At 46.9% G+C, this 21,605-nt stretch overlaps 2 protein-coding genes across 8 annotated transcripts in view; one reads left to right on the forward strand and one right to left on the reverse strand.

Annotated features, from left to right (window-relative positions):
• Positions 1 to 7,110, forward strand: part of CSF1R (colony stimulating factor 1 receptor) — a 28,623-nt gene extending 21,513 nt beyond the window's left edge. For all 3 annotated transcript variants that reach the window (XM_081282963.1, XM_081282964.1, XM_081282965.1), the window contains exons 13-21: positions 45 to 155; positions 1,051 to 1,213; positions 3,219 to 3,307; positions 3,410 to 3,507; positions 4,442 to 4,564; positions 4,646 to 4,757; positions 5,368 to 5,467; positions 6,007 to 6,115; positions 6,210 to 7,110. In XM_081282963.1, the coding sequence (XP_081139089.1) occupies positions 45 to 155; positions 1,051 to 1,213; positions 3,219 to 3,307; positions 3,410 to 3,507; positions 4,442 to 4,564; positions 4,646 to 4,757; positions 5,368 to 5,467; positions 6,007 to 6,115; positions 6,210 to 6,353 (1,049 nt within the window). In that variant the 3' untranslated portion in view covers positions 6,354 to 7,110. The remainder of the gene's footprint in view (positions 1 to 44; positions 156 to 1,050; positions 1,214 to 3,218; positions 3,308 to 3,409; positions 3,508 to 4,441; positions 4,565 to 4,645; positions 4,758 to 5,367; positions 5,468 to 6,006; positions 6,116 to 6,209) is intronic.
• Positions 7,111 to 7,262: 152 nt separating this feature from the next.
• HMGXB3 (HMG-box containing 3) overlaps positions 7,263 to 21,605 on the reverse strand; it is a 61,376-nt gene continuing 47,033 nt past the window's right edge. For 4 of the 5 annotated variants that reach the window (XM_081282914.1, XM_081282911.1, XM_081282912.1 and 1 more), the window contains 7 exons: positions 19,997 to 20,128; positions 18,253 to 18,437; positions 14,398 to 14,617; positions 13,025 to 13,158; positions 11,987 to 12,103; positions 10,256 to 10,465; positions 7,263 to 8,661 (listed from right to left, as the gene is read on the reverse strand). In XM_081282914.1, the coding sequence (XP_081139040.1) occupies positions 8,194 to 8,661; positions 10,256 to 10,465; positions 11,987 to 12,103; positions 13,025 to 13,158; positions 14,398 to 14,617; positions 18,253 to 18,437; positions 19,997 to 20,128 (1,466 nt within the window). In that variant the 3' untranslated portion in view covers positions 7,263 to 8,193. Of the gene's footprint in view, positions 8,662 to 10,255; positions 10,466 to 11,986; positions 12,104 to 13,024; positions 13,159 to 14,397; positions 14,618 to 18,252; positions 18,438 to 19,996; positions 20,129 to 21,605 lie in introns of those variants that run through there. The other variant, XM_081282915.1, reaches the window with a different exon arrangement.

Below are 21,605 nucleotides of genomic sequence, written 5' to 3' on the forward strand. Positions count from 1 at the left end.
CTCGGGTAACTCCTGCTTGCTCTGACCTGTGGCCCATCTCCCAGCCACGGCTCATGCAGATGAAAAGGAGGCTCTGATGTCGGAACTGAAGATCATGAGTCACCTGGGCCAGCACGAGAACATAGTGAACCTTCTGGGGGCCTGCACCCATGGAGGTGAGGGGGCCTTTGCAAAAATGGGGGCCCATGATCTTGGGAACTTTTGGGGCATCTGAGGGTCCCAGGGCCACCTAGCTCCATGTTCCCCTTCTCATCTTCTCCAAGTGCCAGTGGGATCCCTGCCTCAGCCTCCCTGAAACCGCTAGGCCACAGTTCTAGGTTAGGCAGGAACTACTTAGGGTGACACACCAGCTCTGTGGCTCCTGGACTTCCTTGAGCACCACAGCCCTGGGGGAGAAGGTGGAAGTACAGACTTTTGGACTCTGTTTCAAGAGCATCTGCTTTTGTAGGTCTGGAGTGAAGGCCCCAAATCTACCTTTTAAGAGTTGCTACTCAGTCAGACATGGTGACACACATCTATAATCCCAGAGACTTGAGAGGGTGAGGCAGGAGGATCCTAAGTTGGAGATCAACCTGGGCTTATCAACTTAGCAAGACCCCATCTCAAAATAAAATAAAAAGGGCTGGGGATGTAACTCAGTGGTAGAGCACTCCTGGGTTCCATCCCCAGTACCACAACATACACACACACAAAAGATTAGAGCCCCACCCAAGGATGCTTGTACACTCACCCCCGGTACCACAGAGGTGCCCCAGGACTCCAAAACCACTTCCATTGTCTTCACAAAGACAGCTTTGCCCTCTACTGAATGGCCATAGAGTTCCTTTGAAGAAAAAGTCCTTGAGCTGAAGTTCTTTTTGAATTCCTCCACATTAGACAGCCAGGGTTACCATAGGCACAGAAAAACCTGACCACAGAGCCAGGATTAGAACTCAGGGGTGTGGGGTCCCAAGCCAGGAGCCCTGTAGCCCTCAGCCCCCATGCTGCTATTTACTCTGGGGAGCAGGGATACAGGGCGACGCCCTCACCCTGCACCCTTGGCCACTGCAGGGCCCGTTCTGGTCATCACCGAGTACTGCTGCTATGGTGACCTGCTCAACTTCCTGCGAAGGAAGGCTGAGGCCATGCTGGGACCCATCCTGGATTCAGGTCAGGACCCCGAGGGAGACACTGGCTACAAAAACATCCACCTGGAGAAGAAATATGTCCGCAGGTAGTACCCTGGCAAAGGATGGGAAGTGGACAGGGAGTGGGGGCGGGGGGTCTATGTGAGGGGTCAGCTCTGCCTTGGGATTCCTGCACATTCCCATCTGTGCCACCCAAAATTTTAGGGCAACTCTGCTCTTCTACCACATATTCCCATCATTAAGCAAATATTTGAGCACCTACCACCTTCTGGGAATGTGGAGGGCAAAGATGGGAGGTCACCAAAGATGGCAGAGAAAAGAGTTAAGGAAGTCACTGCCTTAGTGTGCGGAAAGGACCACTGAGGTCCATGTCTGAGCCCTGAGCAGAGATGGGAAGACTTGGGGGATCATTGTCCATTTCGCCCATCACCCCTGTGTCATTCCACTCAGGAGGAGTCAGCCTCAGTCCCCATATCACCACTGACAAGGGTCTGTTAGTTGTAGGGAGAGAGGAGGCCAAAGCAGCAGGACTGCAGCCAGGTCCCCAGCTCACCTGGGCCTCCGTGTCCACAGGTTAGCCATCAGAGTGTTGAGCCTTTCAGTGTCTTTCTTGCTGTTGTTTTGTGGTGCTGTGATTCCTGGAGGCTACTCAGAGGCAGATGGACAGAGCCACATGGGGAACCAGAGAGAGGAAGTGGCGAGTTTCATCCACATGAGTGGGCCGGGGTGGAACCTGGGCTAGAATTCTGCTCTTCTGACTCTGGGTCCAGGGTTCACCGGAGCCACGCTGTTACTCTGAAGCTCTGTCTTGGGGACTCAGTGGGGCTCCAGAGCCAGGCTGCTGGGGCCAGGAGAAGAGCAAAACAAGAAGGGTGTGTGTTGTGCCCTTATTTTGGTACTAGCTACTGCCAAGCACAGGGAGGCAAAAGGAGAAGGAGATCATCTGTCTTTGCCTAGTCTTCTCAGAAATGAGAGCTAGCATGGTCTGCTTCCTCTTCTGATTCCCCGACACCCCTCCACAGGTGGCACACACTAAGCCTCTTCAAAAGCCAAACCAAATCCAAATGAGTGTCAAAAGAAAAGTATTGACTTTAACCTTCAAATCTGCAGAGGGAAAGTATTTCCAGAGTGGAGAAATTTCAAGGGCAAATGGCACATGAACCAATCCTGCCAATGGGATCCAGGCTATGTTAATAAGAAGCAAAGTTCTAAAACAAAGGAGAGTGTAGTTTTTGCCATAATAAGTTCATAAATAAAACACTAAGTTCCCTTTCTGGGAACACTGGAGTGTGGGTAGGGTCAGGCTGCCTATCTTCAGCGCAGAAGGACAGGATGCAAGGAGTTCAGAGATCGTATCTTGTTGGATTTTTAGCAACAGAAGTGGCTGGCCAGTCTGGAACAGCACTTCTCAAACTCAGTCTCCTCTGCTATGGGACTGTTAGAATATACATCTCAGGCCACCTGCCCATATCTGCTGAGTCAGAATTCTCATTTTAAGAAGCTTCCTCAGATGGTTCATCTGCATGAGTTAGTTTAAAGAGCTCTCCTGAACCTGGAGAGACTGAAAACTGTGAATGTCTTGCCCCTAGAGTTTCTGAGGGTGGTCTGGGCCTGGGGAGAGTTAAAAGCTCCCCAGGTGATTTTAATGTGAAGCCAAGGATGAGGATATCATCTAGAGAAGAAAGGATTCAAAGTAGTGGCCATAGAATGTGCTCAAATTCCAGCAGGATTGTTATGGGGAACTATGCTCCAACTTCTTGGTATCCCTTGAGGATAGAGCAAGGATCAGAAAGAGGAAAATCCAAGGGGCATGTTGGCATTAGGTGCAGTGAAGAACTTTCTAAGGCAAAGCCCACATCTATCTATCTAAATATAGAATGGGTTGTAGCTGGCACTGGGGATTGCCAGGCCCAGCTCAATGATCTGCACAGACAGAAGGAGGGCTTCTTATCAGAAAGGGGTGCTCAAGTCATCCTTGAGGTTCATTCCCTTGAGTAGCCAGGAATGTTCAAAGGATGGCTGGAGGCCAAGCCTGAGCTAGACAGTGCAGTGATGGGGACTGACCAGCCTTCAACCCTCTCTCTTATGTAGGGACAGTGGCTTCTCCAGTCAGGGTATGGACACCTATGTGGAGATGAGGCCTGTTTCCACTTCTTCCAATGACTCCTTCTCTGAGCAAGGTGAGGAGGTAACATGGCCAGGGGAGAAAGGAAGGGCTACTGGGGGACGGGGGATGGGGTAGGGTTGTGGTGAGGCTGCCCTGATGTCTCTTCCCCTCTCAGACTTGAACAAGGAGGACTGCCGGCCTCTGGAGCTCCGGGACCTGCTCCACTTCTCCAGTCAAGTGGCACAGGGCATGGCCTTCCTTGCTTCTAAGAATGTGAGTCAGAACCAGTTGGGCCTGTGGTGGCCCAGGTCCCTTTTGGGGAAGGGGGCAGAATTCCTGAGGGCGGGATGTAGGGGAGGAAAGGAGAGATTGTGAGGGGCAAGGGAGGAGTGGGAGTCCAGGAGAACAGGAGGGCAGTGGCCCCAAAGGCCTCAGGAGTGAGTGGAAGGAGCTGTGCCCAGGGCTCATACTTTAGCAGAAATGGGGTACCCAGCTTGGACAGGCTGTTTCACTCACTCATTTTTACCTAATAGTGTGAAGGAGACAACATTTATGTCCCCTGACAAAGCACATCATTTCAGGGAAGAAAACAGAACTTTTCTCAGTTATGAGGATGAGATGACATATAGAAGACACTTAGACCAGGAACAGTACCTAGGAACAGAGCTCATGCCATCATCCTTGGGACAGGATTGGGAGTCAATGGTCTAGTGGCCGGCCCTGCCACTTGCTGTGATTTTGAGCAACTAATTAAATTCTCTGATCTTCAGTGTCTATACCTATAAAAATAGACACAGTCCCAGAATAAACTAGGTATTCAAGGGTAAACTAGGAATATGTGCAAATGCTCGCGGAGGACTTGGAACAGTCAGGCCCAGAAGATAGCAACTGCCCTTGCTTGTAATGGGTAGGCTCACTACATCTGGGCCCATGGCCGAGAGCCCAGCTTGAAGGCAGCTTCTATGGCTCACAGACAAAGGTGTAGAAGGGCAAGGAAGCAGGTGACAGTGGCTTCTAAACATCAAATTGACCATATTACATTTTCTCCAGTCCTGGGCCCTGGTATGTTTAGACAGGTATTCAGGGTAGAGGACCAGAACACGTCCACTTCCTCCCAGGGACAGGCCTTGCTCTCCACCCAGACTTCTGTCCCCCTCACGTTGGGCCGGGTGGAGAGCCATACTAATCCTGCAGTGCTTTCCCTCAGTGCATCCACCGAGACGTGGCAGCTCGAAACGTGCTATTGACCAACGGGCACGTGGCCAAGATTGGGGACTTTGGGCTGGCCAGGGACATCATGAATGACTCCAACTACATTGTCAAGGGCAACGTGAGTGCTGGGGAAAGGTGTGCCAGGCTGAGGAGGGGGACAGAGCACCAGGGCCCTGAGTAATGGGGACTGTTGTGCCAGGCCCGCCTGCCTGTGAAGTGGATGGCCCCAGAGAGCATTTTCGACTGTGTCTATACAGTTCAGAGTGACGTCTGGTCCTACGGCATCCTCCTCTGGGAGATCTTCTCACTCGGTGAGCCACTGAGCCCACTGTGGGCCTGGGCTGGGGCCCACTCCTCTGTTACCCCACTTATACCTCAAGGAATCTAGCCAAGGATGCCTGGTGCTCAGGGCAGAGCAAGGGCTGGGCAAGGACTCTGAAACCCAGGATGGCAGCCTTTGTGTGGGCTTGGCAGACCCTCCCCATCAGACACCCACACCCTCTGGCCTCTTCCTTCATCTCTGCTCGTGCAGTTGGGGATGCCTAGGGTGCTGCATCCTTTGTGCAAAACCTTGAAGCAGCAGCATTACCTGCTAGCTCCTTGGGACTAGCCACAGGTGTCCTCAAATACAGTGCTCTACCAACTCGATAACTACCTGGGATTGCCCCTGCTTTACTGAAATCCAACCTGTCCACCCAATTCCAAAGCCTGTGCTAAAATTCTCCATGTGGTATAGAAAGGCCTGGCAGAGGCTTTCTTTCACCTCCAAGTGTAAGCCAGCTGCTCAGTGCATGGCAGCCAGTCCTGGGTAGGAGCAGCTGCTGCTTTAGAGCCACAGTCCAGGTAGGACCCCTGAGATGTGAGTGGGGAAGAGGAAGGCAAGTGACAAGTATGGCCATAGCATGATACTGGCCCTTGCAGGGCTGAACCCCTACCCAGGCATCTTGGTGAACAGCAAGTTCTACAAGCTGGTGAAGGATGGATACCAGATGGCCCAGCCTGCATTTGCCCCGAAGAACATGTACGTGAAGGGGTCCCAGGGAGGGAGGATGACACCTAGGTTTTGGTTGGAAGGGGATGAGAGGGCATGTAGCCTTGGTTTCTGTCCAGAATGCTCCAGGCTTTACCTCCTCCACAGTGGGCTCTAAAACAAGCCCCTTTGATGGAGTTCAGGGTTTCCTATTAGCATGGGGCTGTTACCAAGAGAAGGCTCTGAACTGGGGCTGGTCCTAACCTCAGATGGTGGGCTTTTAACTCAGACGGTTAGTTACCTTGATCCTAAGGATCCCAATGGCCTCATCTGTCAAAATGGATGTGATGAAAGTACCCATCTTCAAGGGTGACCATGAGGACTGAGAAGGCAAGCAAAGGATTTAGCACAGGTTTTACACTGAACTTTGTTTTGCAGTGCTGGAGACTGGACCCAAGGCTTCTCCAGCACTACAAAAAAAAAGCTACACCTCAGCTCCTAACACACTTTTGACTGGTTCTCGGGACTTCTGGGTATATAATGGTTCCCAGGGTGACCGGGAGCTTCATGTGGGCAACCTCTGTCTCCAGATACAGCATAATGCAGGCCTGCTGGGACCTGGAGCCCACTCGCAGACCCACCTTCCAGCAGATTTGCTCCCTCCTCCAGGAACAGGCCCAAGTGGACAGGAGAGAGCAGGTGAGTGGGGCAGTGCTCAGGGTGTTGGTGGTTGGCTAGGAAAGGCTGGGCCTGATGAAGCCAATCTGATTGTCTCTGGCGTCTCCACTCTCAGGATTATGCCAACCTGCCAAGCAGCAGCAGCGGTGGCAGCAGCAGTGAGCCAGAGGAGGAGAGCTCTAGCGAGCACTTGGCCTGCTGTGAGTCAGGAGAGAGCACCCAGCTTCTGCTGCAGCCTAATAACTACCAGTTCTGCTGAGGCAGCCGACTGAGCCCTGCCTCTCCTCTTCTCCAGGACAGGGTGATGTGTGTGGGGAGAATGTACACACTCTACCCACGATCACTTCACTCAACAGCTCGGTCCAGCTCTGAAACTTGGGGATGTGAGGGATCCTGAGGACTGAGGACCCCACTCTAGAGCCTGGGCTACCACTGCCAGGAAGGGGCTGGGGCTGAACCCTGCCCCTCACCCACCCGCTACTGTTCTCACATTGTTGGCCTCACATTTGCTACACCAACTAGTGGAACCCCAGCTCCTTCTCTTAATCTGTTCCCATCTCTAAGAACCACCCTACTTGCCTGACCCCCTCATCTCTATGGAAATGAACTGATTTTGTGTCTATGAAGTCCCTAGGAATTACCCTGATATTGAAGAAATAAGGCTCCTCGGGGTTAGGCAGCCCTGCAAGTGGCAGGACAGCTCTGACCATGTGGAGCAGGAGTGGAAGGTGATGCAGACCGCAGAGCGGCTCCTTTGCAACAGTGTGACCAGGCCTTCTATCCCCCGCAGCCTTCTCACTCCACAGCTCGCCCCACCCTGGATCTGGTACTGCTACAATGAGCCAAGTGGCAGCTACATGAGGGGTGTTTTGCCCATCGCGGGCTGGAAGGCAGGGGACCTTTGAGTGTGGCAGGCCGCACCAAGCAAGAAGCATGCACTCCCCAAGCTGACTCATCATAACTAACAATCATACTGTGGACGTCCCTGTCAACATTAAACTAACAGCATTAACAAAGCTGGTCTATGGTTCTTTGCGCCACCCAAGTGCCTGCAAATTCCCTGGGCCCTCCTTCCATCCCTTGTTCACATGAAGTGACAAGCTTAACACCTCATGAACTCCACCACAATGTACCCCACACAATGACCATAGAACTGGCTCTTGTGTCATCAAAACCAGATAATTTAATAAATTTTATTCTTTTTGGGGAAGAGAGGGGGGGAAAAGCCACCTACTCCACTCCTCTCAATAAATTAAGTACTTGGCCAATTCTCGGGCCCTAAGCAAACTGTGGGCACTTGAGCCAGTCCCGCTGTTTCCATATGGCCCAGTCTGCTTCCCCTTCACAGAAGGGAGTTTTCCTACTGCTGCCAGGTTATGTCACAACCATGGGCCACATCCCCTCTGTGGTGTGGGTTCCAGGGCCCAGAGAGGATGTAGGGTGCAGCAGCAGTGGCCAGGGAAAGCAGGAAGGGGACTCTGTTCCCCAAAACTCAGGGCAGAGAACAGTCCTGGAAGAGAGCTGTGGCTGACTGTCCCTCCCTCCCCAGCTTCCCCCAGAGGTGGGTACAGGAAGAGTCAGAGAAAAATGCATCCCTCCTTTGGGGAGAATCAAGAACCCTAGTGTGAATGAGGGCACCAAGGCCCCTAGTCAAGGCAATAGGCTAAGGAGCTCATGTGGCCAGAGGGCTGGAACCAGGGCTCATCCCAGGGGAGATACCTCAGCAGCTGCCCCACCTAGTGCAAGGGTTCCTGCCTCAGCCCACGCAGGCTTCTATCCCAACCAGCAGCAAGCCCCAGGAAGCCACTATGTGCCTATTCCTCAGCCCCACTCCTTCAGCTTAAACACACAATGTCCCCCAAGCTCTCTCAGGGCCAATGAGAGGTTTCTTGGCAACTCTCCTCAGCCCCAAAGGATTAAGAAGCAAGAACCCTGGGCCCCACCATGCTCAGGAGATGGAAGCTCTTTGGTCAGTCCCAGCAGTCAGAGGCCCTTCCCACAGGTGACTGCTTCTACAAGTCCCCTGGAGAGATCTGCATTGGGCAAGGGCCGTACTATGGCTTGAGAGAGATGGTACAATCCCTGTACAGCAGCCTGGCTTATTCTGCCACTGTGGCCACCTCTTCTTCCTCACCCTCCTCCTCTGTCTCTGTCTTGATCTGAGCAACCCCAAGGCGGTAGAGGGTGTCTCGAATGACCACCTCGCCAGGCTGGCAGTTCTGCACAATGTCATGGATCTGCCGGTTGACAATGTCACGGCTGGTGAGGAAGTCCATGAGGCGGTTGTAGAGGTAATAGTGGGTGGCATTGTCAAAGGCAATGGGCCGCTGGCGGACATTGTTTGGTTTGCTGTTCACGATGGAGGCCAGGACGTTTGCGTAGGGTGCCAACTCAGGGCACAGGGACAAGGAGTGGTGCCCAGAGCTGGGGTCACCAGGACTGGGCTGTGTGCCTGCATGGACGATGCGCCGCGTGGCAGTCTTAGTCACTGGGTGCTGGACGGAGTGCTCAGCCTCTGTCATATCCACAGAATAATGCTGGTCCAAGAGCTCAGGGCAGGACACACTCTGGAAGAGATGAGAAGTCACTTAGTCATGAGGGAATGCAACGACTAAGGGAGAACCTGTGTGGGAGGAGAGAGCAGACTGTGAGGCTGGCCAGTCCTGCTTAAATTCCAGCATCACTGCTCACTCCTTCTCCTGGGCCAGCTCGCTCCCTTCTCCCTCTGTGTCTCCATTTCCTCAGGTGAGATCGGGGATAGGACCCTCCACAACAGATACTGGAATGCTTGAGCTGCTCTTTTCACTGTGCCTACTTAACTCAGGCTGCAGGGAGTTGGAGACACTGGCTCTGAGGGAGACTAAGATACCTTTCTGGAGTCCCCTATACAAATTCTTAGAGCTTAGAAGCCCCAGGGAGTGATGACAATGTCAACTCCAATGCAAAGCCAGAGGCTTCCGCCTCTCATAATGCACTCTGGCAGGGACAATCATCTCTCACTACTTTTTCTTCTTCCTGGTATCTCTTAATATCTCTTCCAGCAAAGGCCAAAGGAGGGCCTTGGAAGGTGTGTGCTTCTGGTAAGAACTACTGCCTGGTATGATATACCAAGACACAGAGATAAGCACTCTGCCACTGATCTATTATGTGGTCCTGGTTAAGTCCATTGTCTCCTCCAGGTCTTAATTTCCCCTTTTAAAAGGAGAGGGTCAGGTCAGATTGGTACTGGGGGACTGAACCCAAGGCCTCACTGTGGCTACACCCCAATCCTCCTCTTTTTTTAAATTACAAAGAATAGTGGTTTATTTAGCTCATCATTCTATAGGCAAAATCACTGTTTTCTAAAACCGCTGTGTCTTTATGTCACAAAAGGTGTACCATGGGTCCATACCAGCCTGCACGGGACCCAGGCTCACAGTAGGCCTAGTCCACCCCTCCTCTGGCGGGGCAGACACCCGCTAGAGCCTAACCTCTGGCGCAGGACCACCCCTTCCCACCAGCAGACTACCACGGGAGGTCAAGCCAGCCACCCAGATCTACCCATGCCAACTTGCGCAGGACCCAGACCCAGGATGCAGTAGCATTCATTGAGGGACACCAGCAGCATCTGGAAGCCCAACATCAAGGTGAGGTACAGACAATCTGAATGGGTACTACTAGAATATAGGGAAGAAACTGTAATATCTCAGATCCACACTGTAAGAAAGGAAGACACTTAGACAACATGAAAAAACAAGGGAGGAAAGTGCCCCCAAAGAAACCAGGACACTATAATAATAGAACCCATGATGAAAAGGCATACCATGTAGTGTGCTCATGGACAAATCTAAGATACAGAATGAAACAACGTGCCCCAGGGCTGGTCAGTATGCACAATGACTCAAAGATGCCAATTCTCTATCTTATCTGGAAGGCAACTTCTTTTTAACACAAGATACCCATGTATGAGATACCTCAGATGCAATACATGACATTCCATGGCCTCACACACAGAGGTTAATAAAATTTTGTGCAATCAATGCTGGTTCCCACAAATGAAGACAAAACATTTGTGAAGAAAAATGATAAAAGAGATGGCTCCCAGATGGGACCCCTGAAGAACTGGGGGCTTAGATAAGGTCAGCCTGAAGGATTTTTCTAGTTCCGCGGAATGTGACTCACCACAGGCGGCTCTGTGGGGCTAGAGAAACAGCCCTGGTTCTTCCCCCACATCTGGCTGGTCAGCTCTGGGTAGCAGAGGTCAGCACACAGGGCCACTGGTGTGGCCATATCTACCACATAGATAGGTGGCCAGTGTCGGGAAGAGGCAAGCAGATCCACGTGGTCACGAGCACTCTCACCTCGAACAAGATACTTGGAGCCGCAGACCACCTGTGGGGAGATGGAGGGCCCAGCCAGGATTAAGGAACCAATTTGCAGGCAACCTGAGAAGGGTCCTCACTCACCTCTTCCCAGGAAGTCATGACTAACGACTAAAGTCAGAGTAATTCGGCGGGATCCATGACATTTTGCTTTCCTCCTATTTCCATCCCTGAATGAATTCACCAGCTCATCCTCTCTTGAGAGAAGAATTAGGACATTCTACCCTCCATTCAGGCGGAAAGGTGCTTCAGGACATTTCCTCTAAACCCCATTTCCTCCACATCACCCTATCAAGCGTCATCTAGTGGTTCCCAATACTAGCTACACAGCACCCACAGCTGAGAGCTGGTAAAGATGGAGATTCTTGGGCCCTAGCCCAAACCTAAGAAATTAGGATCTCTTGAGTCTAAAGTATTTGTATTTTGAGCAAGACCTCCCACCCCTAAAACCCAATGTGCCGTGCAGATAGGACGTCTAGTGGAGTCTAGTGAACACCTCCACACCCCCATTCCACTGTGGGACAGCTCTGTGTACACTGAAGAGTTCTGCCTTCACATCCAACCAATTGTTGCTTCCAAGTGATATGCTTCCCCTGACAATCTGCCACAGTCCTTCTGCTGACAGGTGCTTTTCATGAGATGACCCCAGGCTCTGATCTGCTAAGGAGAGGTCGGGAGCGCATCAAGCATCTCCCTCAAATACAGTTTCTATTCAAGTAGCTGAGAACCTTATTCTCTTTTTAGAGCCAGATCATCCTGTTGACCCCAACATCTCAGTGAACTGAGGCTCTGCTGAAACATGCCTCAACCACCACATTCAGTACTTGGCTTTTGGTTTTGGTATCCTCTGGGGCTATATTCAGGTATACAACTTGTCCCAGAGATACCCTGGTGCCTATCTTGTCCACCCTTTTAAAAACATAGATATGGAGTTATATCTTCCCCAAACCAAAATCAGACCATGTAACCACTGCCATTTTCCACTCAACACCAGTCAAAAGGTCCCCCATGACTCAGAATAAAAATTCCAATAGTTTCTCTGGCCTCTAAAGCTCTGTGATATCTGGCCTCTAATGGTCCCTTTGCTGAGAAACACTTCTTCCTCTTCCTTGACTCTGGGATTTTTCCCTATCCTTTAAGATCTCAGCCTTCTCTGGCTATCTTGTAGGTAGAAGGTCTGTTCCGTTGTATCTCTGGCCCATATTTTGTTTCTTCAGAGCTATCATCATAAGCTGTGGTGACTTTACTTCCCCCCCCCCCCCCAATGAGGTCAACTAGAAAGGAATAATATCTTGTTGTTACCCCTCTACCCTTAATAGGTGACTCAGGGTCCAGCACATTGTAGGGTGCTTAATAAACACACACTGAGGTGACCCAAGCTCCATTACCAGCCCACAGGATGGCACCAGCTACTCCACAGGCTGCAGGGTGACTGAAGTCCCAACCCCCAAAGGATGAGTTGGCTCCAATTCTGTGTGGGCAGCTCACAATTAGTTAGTTCACCCCAAGTTGCTCTTTATTATCTTCTTACCTGATGGGGGCACACTTTATAGATCTTACCCCCAGTGAGATGAGGTGGGGGCTGTCTAGCTCTGGCTCCATTCTGTACAGATTCATAGAGGGCCAATAAGGAGAAGCAGAGTTGGTCCTGGAGAAGGAAGACAAAATAAAAATGCAGGAGTGAATGCTAAAGGACCAGGCCTGGTGCTCAGCACCAAGTGCCTACTCCATACTAAAAGCAAAAGGATCAACTGCCCGGCCTGAAAGGGCCTTGGAGCCCCACCCAGCCCAACCTCTTCCAGTCAGGCAACAGGAGGCTCAAAAGAATGGGTCACAAACAAAGCCAGCAAGACTGACCGACTCTGGGGCCTAGGTTTTTCTACTTTTTAAAGGTCAGAGAAACCTTCAATGAGGAGCTAACACGTGAATCTGAATTTGAAGGAAAAATAACATTTTTAACAGTATAGAAATATGAAGGAAAGTAAATAATGGGTTGATATAATCCATACATACATGTGTCTGTAATAGCATCCACTTTCTAAGAGTTTGAAAACCAGACACTATGTAATGTGCATTTCTTACAACAACTTCATGAGGCCGGTATTTTAGTTATTTCAATTTTACGAGTGACAAAAATGACGCTTAAAATATAAGACAACTTATCCAAGGTCACACACAGTAATTAGAGTCAGGATTCTTGATCCCAGAGTCTTACTACTTATTTACTGATGCTTATTATACCTGCAGCAACAAGAAAAGTAGCAACTGTCATTTTAAAAATGGTATCTCTACACTATGCTGATGAAATTGGCTAATGAAGGATACTGCACAGCAGCCTTACAAAACATTCCTGGGCCCACAACTTTCAACAGATGGAAACCTACTGGAGGCCAACACCTCACATGAAGTCACGATCTGGCTGCTGCTATCTCCCAGGTTCCCTGACTACCAGCAAGCACCCTCTGCCCAACACAGGTGCCTACTAACAAATGTTCATATCCTTCCTAGAAACACAAACCAACCAGTCTATTCCCAAAGCCTTGAGTCCAACACTGCCCCAGACTCTCACTCTGTTGTCTTCTGCTCCGAAGGGGATGCCACATTGCCTCAGCAGGTGCCGCAGCTCCTCCTCACTGTAGGAGCCAATCTCCTCAATCTTGCAGGTGCCCTCCTGGAGCAACCTCACCAAGGCACTGCCATTGCCTGCAAGAGACAACAGTGCTAATGGGAGACAGTGCCACCAGCAGTCAGAGGTCATGGGCAGTCCCTACCCCTATGCTTGAGGATGAGATCAAGGGGCTAGGCCTGCAGAACAGCAAGCAGTGCAAGCCAGCTCTGCACGGAGTGCTTCCCAGCATGGTAGAAGTGGGACTCCAGTCGGGTGGATGACTTCCACAGGTATCTTAAGCCTCTCAGAACTGGAACATGCCCTGGAACATCTAAATGAGACACTCAGCATATAGCCATTAAAAAAGAATCCTAAAATGGACCAGCTTTAATCCAAAGCCTTCTGTTTTTTAGAACCAAGAGGACAGATACTTACTACACCTACAGCAATGAGAAGTAGTAGCTGTCTCTTTAAAAATGCTCTCTATATACTATGCTCCAACTGGCTTATCAAGGAAACTGTAGTCTTTCAAAAAATTCCTGGGTCTTGAAGCAGCAACTATTAGATAGAACTTCAATAATTAATGTTTGGAAACAATGTTTGAGAACCAGTAGATCACAGTATCTTAAGGAAATCAACCCAATAGGCCATATCCAGAATTTTAAACATAAAATAAAAAACAAAGCATATTGTACTTGGTAAAGAAAGGTACTGTTTTGTGAAAGTTTTGTTTCAGTTATATATATACACATATGCATATATGTGGATATCATTTCATGTCATGATGCAAAACATTTCTGACTATGAGCTGCAGTTAAAGGCTCAAGACCATGAACTTGCCAGAGGTCACAGAGCTGCTAAATGGGATAATAAGGAATCAAACTCACGTTGTCAGAAAATTATGCTCTGTATAGTTAGTCGAGGGCTCTTCAAACCATCTGCAAAAACACCTGAAAAATGACTTTTGAAGGCAGATTCCATGGCCTCCCCTACACTTTCTCAATGAAAATCTTTGGGACTGGAGATTTATCATCAGTATTTTTTTTTTTTTTTTTTTTTTTTGCAAGATTTCCACTACTCAGTGCAGTACACCCTAGAGGGCTGACAGGGAGCTGTGTGTGTTCTATGGCATAGTCTGATAACTCTTCAAAACTCTCAAACATGACTTTAAACTCTAGGGGCTTTTTGTCATGGGCTATCAACCTTTCTAGAAGGAGTCCTCCAGGTAGGCCTGGCTTTTTCTCTACCACTATGCTGTCTTGCCACAGACAATGTCTTGGACTCTGAGTGAGTCATTCATTCCCTGACCCCTGTCAGCCACCAGGTAGCCTTACCAGGTACTGGCTGCACATCCAGGCTTTTGTCTTTCTCAGTGTTGACGACCACAGCTCCTCTCATGAGTGGTGGGAAGAAAGGGGCAATAACAGAGGCATCAAACTTGGTGATAGGGATGCTGGCAGGGAACGCCACCTGCTCAATCACCTCTGTCTCCATCGTGGCCCAGAAGTCCTCCACATTCACCTCACTGGAGGCCAAGAATTCAGGCCAGGTGAACTAAAGGGCCAAGATAAAATAAAAAAGCAAGCTGTAGGAGCCACAGAATTTTAGTAACACAACAGTCTTCTCCCTTTTGTTATGTACACGGGAAAGGATGAAAGATGGGGTCTGACAGCCATACACTGTGGGCCTACTTCTGAATTTGAACTTGACAACTCAGTACCCAATTGCGTTTTCTTTCTTCCATGCCATAGTACTCTTCCAGACTGAAACAGTCCCCAAGTCCCTTTGTTTCTATTTTTTTATTCATGTCATTTACAGTCTGCAAGGGAAGGGGGGCTACTGTTTAAGTGCCTGTAATACCAGACATTTTTTAGTTAAGTCCTAATAAATGAGTCTGGGGGAATCTATGAGGTGAGATACTAGAGCTAGGATGAAACAAGAATGTGAATGTATGTTTTATTCTAAAACACAACCCTCAATCCCAATACCTGGATGCAAGAATAATTAGAACACTATTTAATTAAATTCTACTGATCAAAGCCCTGTGGGTTTCTCCCCTCCTTCAGAAGGCTCTCCCAAGCTCCCTGTGTAGTGCACAGCTACTTCCTCTTCTAGGCAGCATTACCCATCTATTATAGGCATCTAGCACCTGCATGTGTGAGGCCATGGGTTCAATCCCCAGCACTGACCATGAAAAGCAAATAAATACCTGGGTCTTAATCTGTATGAACTCTACCCCTTGTTTTGCATTTGAAAAAATTCCCCTAGGTGAGTGGTCTGGACTAGCAGCATGATCATCACCTGCAAACTCGTTAGAAGTCTTTGCCCTTACTCCAGACTTACTGAATCATAAACCCTGTGGGAGGAGTCCAGCAAGCCCTCCACACTGAAAAGTTTGAGAATCACTGTGCTAAAATCTGGGAGACTGCTCTACAACAAAGGCATCTCCCCCATTTTATTCCTCTTTGTTCACCACTTCACAGGGTGCTTAGTGCAAGCTGTGAGTAAAGGGCAAACTTCTGTACCACCACCATTTCACACCTGCCTAGGAAGGGAGCCAAATGAGCCCACCCTCTCCACAAGCAGCTAGGGACATGAAATACCAACTGGAATGGCTATTATCATTAGTCCCTGAAGCAGTCTCCTCAGTGACTAACTGCATTGTTAGTTTTCCTTCAATAACTTCCTGTTTTATTTCATAGACTTCATAACATCTCTCCCCTCCAAGTCACACCACTCTTCACATGCAAAAGAAGCAGAATAAAGTCCTGGTTTTCGAGAAAGAAGTAACTGATACCAGAGAAGGGAAGAGACAAACTGAGAGGGAAGGAATGCTACTCCATGCTGAGATGGAGGAGCCCTGATTGGGACAGGGGAGGTGCCAGGCAGGACTAGGAGATATGCAGGCTTTGCAAAGAGGAAGGCCTCTATCTATTTTGGAAACAAAAATCCTGTGATGGTCAGATGAAATGAGAAACACCAGAGCTCCAAAACCCAGGAGGTACTTGGTGATCCCAGCAGTGCTTAAACAGCACAGGCTCGAGCCAGCAGGCCAGATCCAAGTGCACATCTCAGACCCACACTACCAGGCTGAGTGGGCTTGGGCCAATCCCCATGGGCTTCAGTGCCTGTATCTATAAAATTCTCATAGAGTTGTAAGAATTAAGTCATTCAGTAAAGCACTTAGCAAATATTAGACTTAGGCATATTTAATAAAATGCTTAATAATTCTTAGTGGCATTATTATTACTATTACCATTAGAAAGCCAATTTGAATGAGAGGGGAAACAGCCATTTGGTGAGAAAACGCACAAAAGCAATGGTTCATATAAAATTTTCACATAAAATCTAGTTCATTTTATCTACAAGGGACACCTAAAAAGCTACAGGAAGGCTGGGGATACAACTCAGTGGTAGAGCACTGCCTGGCATGCCAAAAGCCCTAGTTTCCGCCCTAGGTTCCATCCTCGGCATAAACAGACAGACAGACAGATAAATAGACAGGCTTCAGGAGGTATTATGCTTGTTTTGACACACATATCATGTTATGCATACCATCCTTCAATTAGAAATTAGCATTTGATCAGTATATGTGCTTTGTTTTTCTAATTAGGAGGAAAGAGATAGGAAAATGCATGAAATTTCCTAATATGCTTAGCTGGCCTTTACAAAAGATACCAAACTGTTCTGTAGAGCTCCTGAATCTTCCCTGGAAGTAAACATATGAGTTGCAGGTCTGGTGCCTAATCTCCTCCCAGTCCTCTAGTTTACTATGACAGAAGTCAGAGGTAGAAACCTCGAACCTCAGCTCAACTACTAGCATATCCAAGAGGCACTCCATGCCTAACTTCTCCATGTGATTGATTACAGGAAAGCATCATCTGTGGGATTTTTAAAAATTCTGTACAAGCTTTTCTTATTATTTTTAATTTGCTAAGACTTTGTCATAAATGGGTGTTGAATCATACTGAAAGCTTTTAAAATACCCAACTACTTATGCATGAGTTTTCTCCTTTAATATGCTAAATAGTGAATTGCATTGATATATTTTCTAATGATAAAACAATCTTGCCTTCTGGTGATAAACTTGGTCATGATGCATTACTCGATATATTATTAGATATGATTGCTATTATTTTATTCAGGACTTTGACATCCGTATTCATGACTACAATCAGTCCCAGTTTCTTCTTTCTTTTTATTAAATTAAATAGTTATACTGTCTTACACAATAAATTGGGGAAACATTATCTACTTTTGCTGTATTCTTCTCCTATGATTGGAGTAATACATTTCTTGGATATTTGTTACAGTGAGTCCATAATAACATCCAAATTTGGCGTTAATTTTTGGGGGATATTTTCAGTTTAGAAACACATCAGCTTAGGTTGTCCTTTTTCTCCAATATTTTTGACCATTTCACTGTGGAAATCCTTATTTAATGAGACCCTATGTAGGGCCCTGCTTCCTGCAGCCTCTGAACTTCATCCATTCTTACACTCCCTCTACCACTCACTCCAGCCACAACAGCCTTGTTGCTCCTCAACTGTGCCCAGCAGAGCACGATTCAGAGCCTGTTCTTGCTGCTTCTCTGTCTGGAATGTTTTTTCCCAAAGCTACATGGTTTCAGATCTCTACTCAAAAGCCATCATCTCAGAGAGATATTCCCAACTATTTAAAACACAACAAAAAATGCCCTTTTCCACCCTTTCCTTCCCCTTGCTCTGCTTTACTGTGTTCCACAGCACCCATCACTATCTGACAAATATTAGTTTCCTATCCATCTCCCCAAAATCAGAATGTGAGATCCATGAGAAAAGAAACTTTGCATCTTTTACTATTATTTTTCAAGGGTCTAAACAGTATATCTAAGGGTTGGGGTTGTAGCTCAATGGTAGAACGTGTACTTAGCATGCATGAGGCCCTGGGTCCAATCCCCAGCACCAAAAAATAAATAACTAAAAGGTTTAAAAAAGGGCCTCTAGTTAACATGTATTCATGAGTTAACAAATGCCTGTTTCCTTCTGGCTTTCCTCAGATGAAACCCTGGGCTGTGCAAGGAAAAAAGACACTGGCTTCCCCTAGACAGGACTGGGGCCATCTATCCCTGGGGACATCATGCTGGAAGGTGGCTGCCAAAGTGGGAGGACAGTTCTGAGGGTCACCCATGGTGACTGAGAGACACTTACCTCCACACTCTTCAGGGCCAGCACATTCTCTTCACTCCTCTGAGCCATTTCCACTTTGGGGGCCACACCACAGATACCACAGATCATATCGTTGTAGTCTCGCACAGTGAGGCACTCGAAAGCCCAATAACCATTGCACAGCAACTCCTGCAGCTGGCTCATCTCCTCTGAGGTCAGAGTCTTCTCTGGAAGGACAGCAAGAACACTCAGAAGTTCAAAGAAGACCTGAAGGCACTAGAGATTAGCAGTACCCAGCAAGAACAGAAACCTATAACACTGATTCTCCCCTAGAAACACCCAAGCATACTAATGATTTAGAAGGTAGACACTTGGCCTTCCAGTGCTCAGAGGCAACCTAAGGGACTATTCCAACTGAAATGGCAGTTGCCTTGTATGAGGCATCTCCTAGGTACAAGATGCTGTTCTGAAGGCCTTGAAAATGATACTAATTTAATTCTCACATGAGTTTAATTCTCTATAAACCAGGAGCTATTATTATCCTCATTTAATCACAGAAGAAACAGAAGCACAGAATAACTTGTGCAAAACTCATACTGCCACTAAGTAGCAGAGATAAGTCTCAAACAGGTCTGTGTGGCGCTAGCACCTTGCTCCACTCCATCAAAGCAGGAAAAAGTATAGAAGGACTGGAGCCTGTGGGAATGGGATGAGGAAAGCACAAACAGAAGCAGAATAGCAAAGGGGCCAAACCTCTAGATAGTAAGAGGATGATCCTCACCCTCAGGTCTCAGCACAAGGTTGGGACTATTAGCAGACATCCAGGAGCTGTGTGTCCACAATGAGTATGACATGCTGTGAGGCCACACTACTTATTTTTATTTTTATTTATTGGTTGTTCACAACATTACAAAGCTCTTGACATATCATATTTCATACATTAGATTGAAGTGGGTTATGAACCCCCAATTTTACCCCAAATGCAGATTGCAGAATCACGTCGGTTACACATCCACAATTTTACATAATGCCCTATTAGTAATTGTTGTATTCTGCTACCTTTCCTATCCCCTACTATCCCCCCTCCCCTCCCCTCCCATCTTCTCTCTCTACCCCATCTACTGTAATTCATTTCTCTCCTTGTTTATTTTCCCATTCCCCTCACAACCTCTTATATGTAATTTTGTATAGCAATGAGGGTCTCCCTTCATTTCCATGCAATTTCCCTTTTCTCTCCCTTTCCCTCCCATCTCATGTCTCTGTTTAATGTTAATCTTTTCTTCCTGCTCGTCCTCCCTGCTCTGTTCATAGTTGCTCTCATTATATCAAAGAAGACATTTGGTATTTGTTTTTTAGGGATTGGCTAGCTTCACTAAGCATAATCTGCTCTAGTGCCATCCATTTCCCTGCAAATTCCATGATTTTGTCATTTTTTATTGCTGCATAGTACTCCATTGTGTATAGATGCCACATTTTTTTTTATCCATTCATCTATTGAAGGGCATCTGGGTTGGGAGGCCACACTACTTATGACCAAAGGATATGATTCTAAAAGTCAACTGTGATCCCTTGCTGAAGATTCCTGGGTGCATGGAGAGACTCATGCTCTCCAAAGTTAGTCTGGCATTTATAAAACTCAAAAGGAAGAGTATATTAGGAAGTCAAGAATATCTCCTTTCCAAAATACCAGACTCTTCTGGGACATAACTCTTTCAACCAAGGCCTATCACTGAAAATTTTCAGGATGCTTAGGATAACCTTGGAAAAGGGAAGAAGATGACCTTACCTGTCTGTTCCTGCACTGACTTCAGCACAACACTGACAGATACTCTGGGGTCCTCTCCCAGCTTGATCTGGTTTCGGATTGCAAAAAGTAAATCCAAGCTTACTAGCAGCTTGTTTCCCACATTAAAGAGACCTGCAGGTAAAAAGGCAACAAGGAGTTGACTGTAACACCATACATAATGGAAACTAGCCAAATGCCCATCAATAGAAGAATACTTATGGTACATTCAAAAAATAGGAAACTATGCATCTTTAAAACAAAGGAAACCTAACTGCTCTAACAAGAAGTTGCCTACAATGTACTATTAAATAAAAAAAGTAATGAAATAATACGTATAGTATATTTGTATTTTTTCCAATGGGAAAAAAAAAAAAAAAGAAACATTTCCCTACCCCCCAGCTCAGTTCTCAGGACCGAAGGAATCACTCTTCCTCTATACCTCACACAAGTGCACCATGGGGAAGAGTCAGGAGCATCCTTTAGCCCAGGGGCGTGTAGGGGATATATCAAAGGCTATAAAATCACCCCTACACCAAATCCTGGAATAAAACAACCAGAGGAATTTAAACGCAGTCAATTTAAGACAAATAAAGGAAGGTGATTTTACATTTGTATGAAATATAACACACAAATTTGCACAAAAGCAAATTCTGACATATATGTTCCCAGTGAAAAAGGGTATAGATGAGAGGGAAAGACTTTCTAAGTATGATAGCAAAGGCTGAAACAATAAGATTAAAGTTCTAGTTACCCAAAAATCAAAACTAAAAGTAAAAGAAACCCTTGGTGTCCCCAAAATCACAATACACAAAATAAACAAAACAAAGCTGGGTATGGTGGTGCACACCTATAATCCCAGTGACTCGAGAGGCTGAGGCAGGAGGATTGCAAGTTCAAGGCCAGCCTCAGCAACTTAGCAAGGCCCTAATCAACTTGAGACCCTGTCTCAAAAGAAAACAAATGGCTGAGGATGTGTGGCTCAATGCCAAGTACAAAAAAAAAAAAAAAAAAAAAGTAAGAAAAGAAAAACAAAGCCCAAAAGAAGAATGGAAACATTCACAAAAGAAATTTACAACATAGGAAGAAACCCACAAAGGGCATAAAAAACACATATACTCTTCCTAGTAACCAAAGAAACACATTAATAAATGATATGCCAGTTCTTAACTATCAAACTGACAAACTTTAAAACATTCCAATGCTGATCTATAAAAAGCTCCTAATAAATGAGTTTATCCAGGTCACTGGATACAAAGTCAACAAAATTCAACCCTATCTCTATACTAGCAATGAATAGTTAAAAACGGAACCATGTCCTTCACTTTAAGAAAAAGACAGACTCAGGCATAAATTTAACAAAATACACATAGGACCTATGTGCTGAAAACTACAAAAACTGATGGAATTTTTAAAGATGAAAACTGTTAACAGTTAAAAACAACAACTTAATAAAATGGAGAAAAAACCATGTTTGTGAGCTGGAAGATCTAATATTTTTAAGCATATCATATTTTCCATCTATAAATTCAACAATCTCAATTAAAATTCTAGTGGGATTTTGCAACTATTCACAACTCTAAAATTTATATTTTACACCAAAGAAGTAAAC

This window comes from Spermophilus citellus, assembly GCF_964194105.1.
Source record: "Spermophilus citellus genome assembly, chromosome: 1".
NCBI lineage: Eukaryota > Metazoa > Chordata > Mammalia > Rodentia > Sciuridae > Spermophilus > Spermophilus citellus.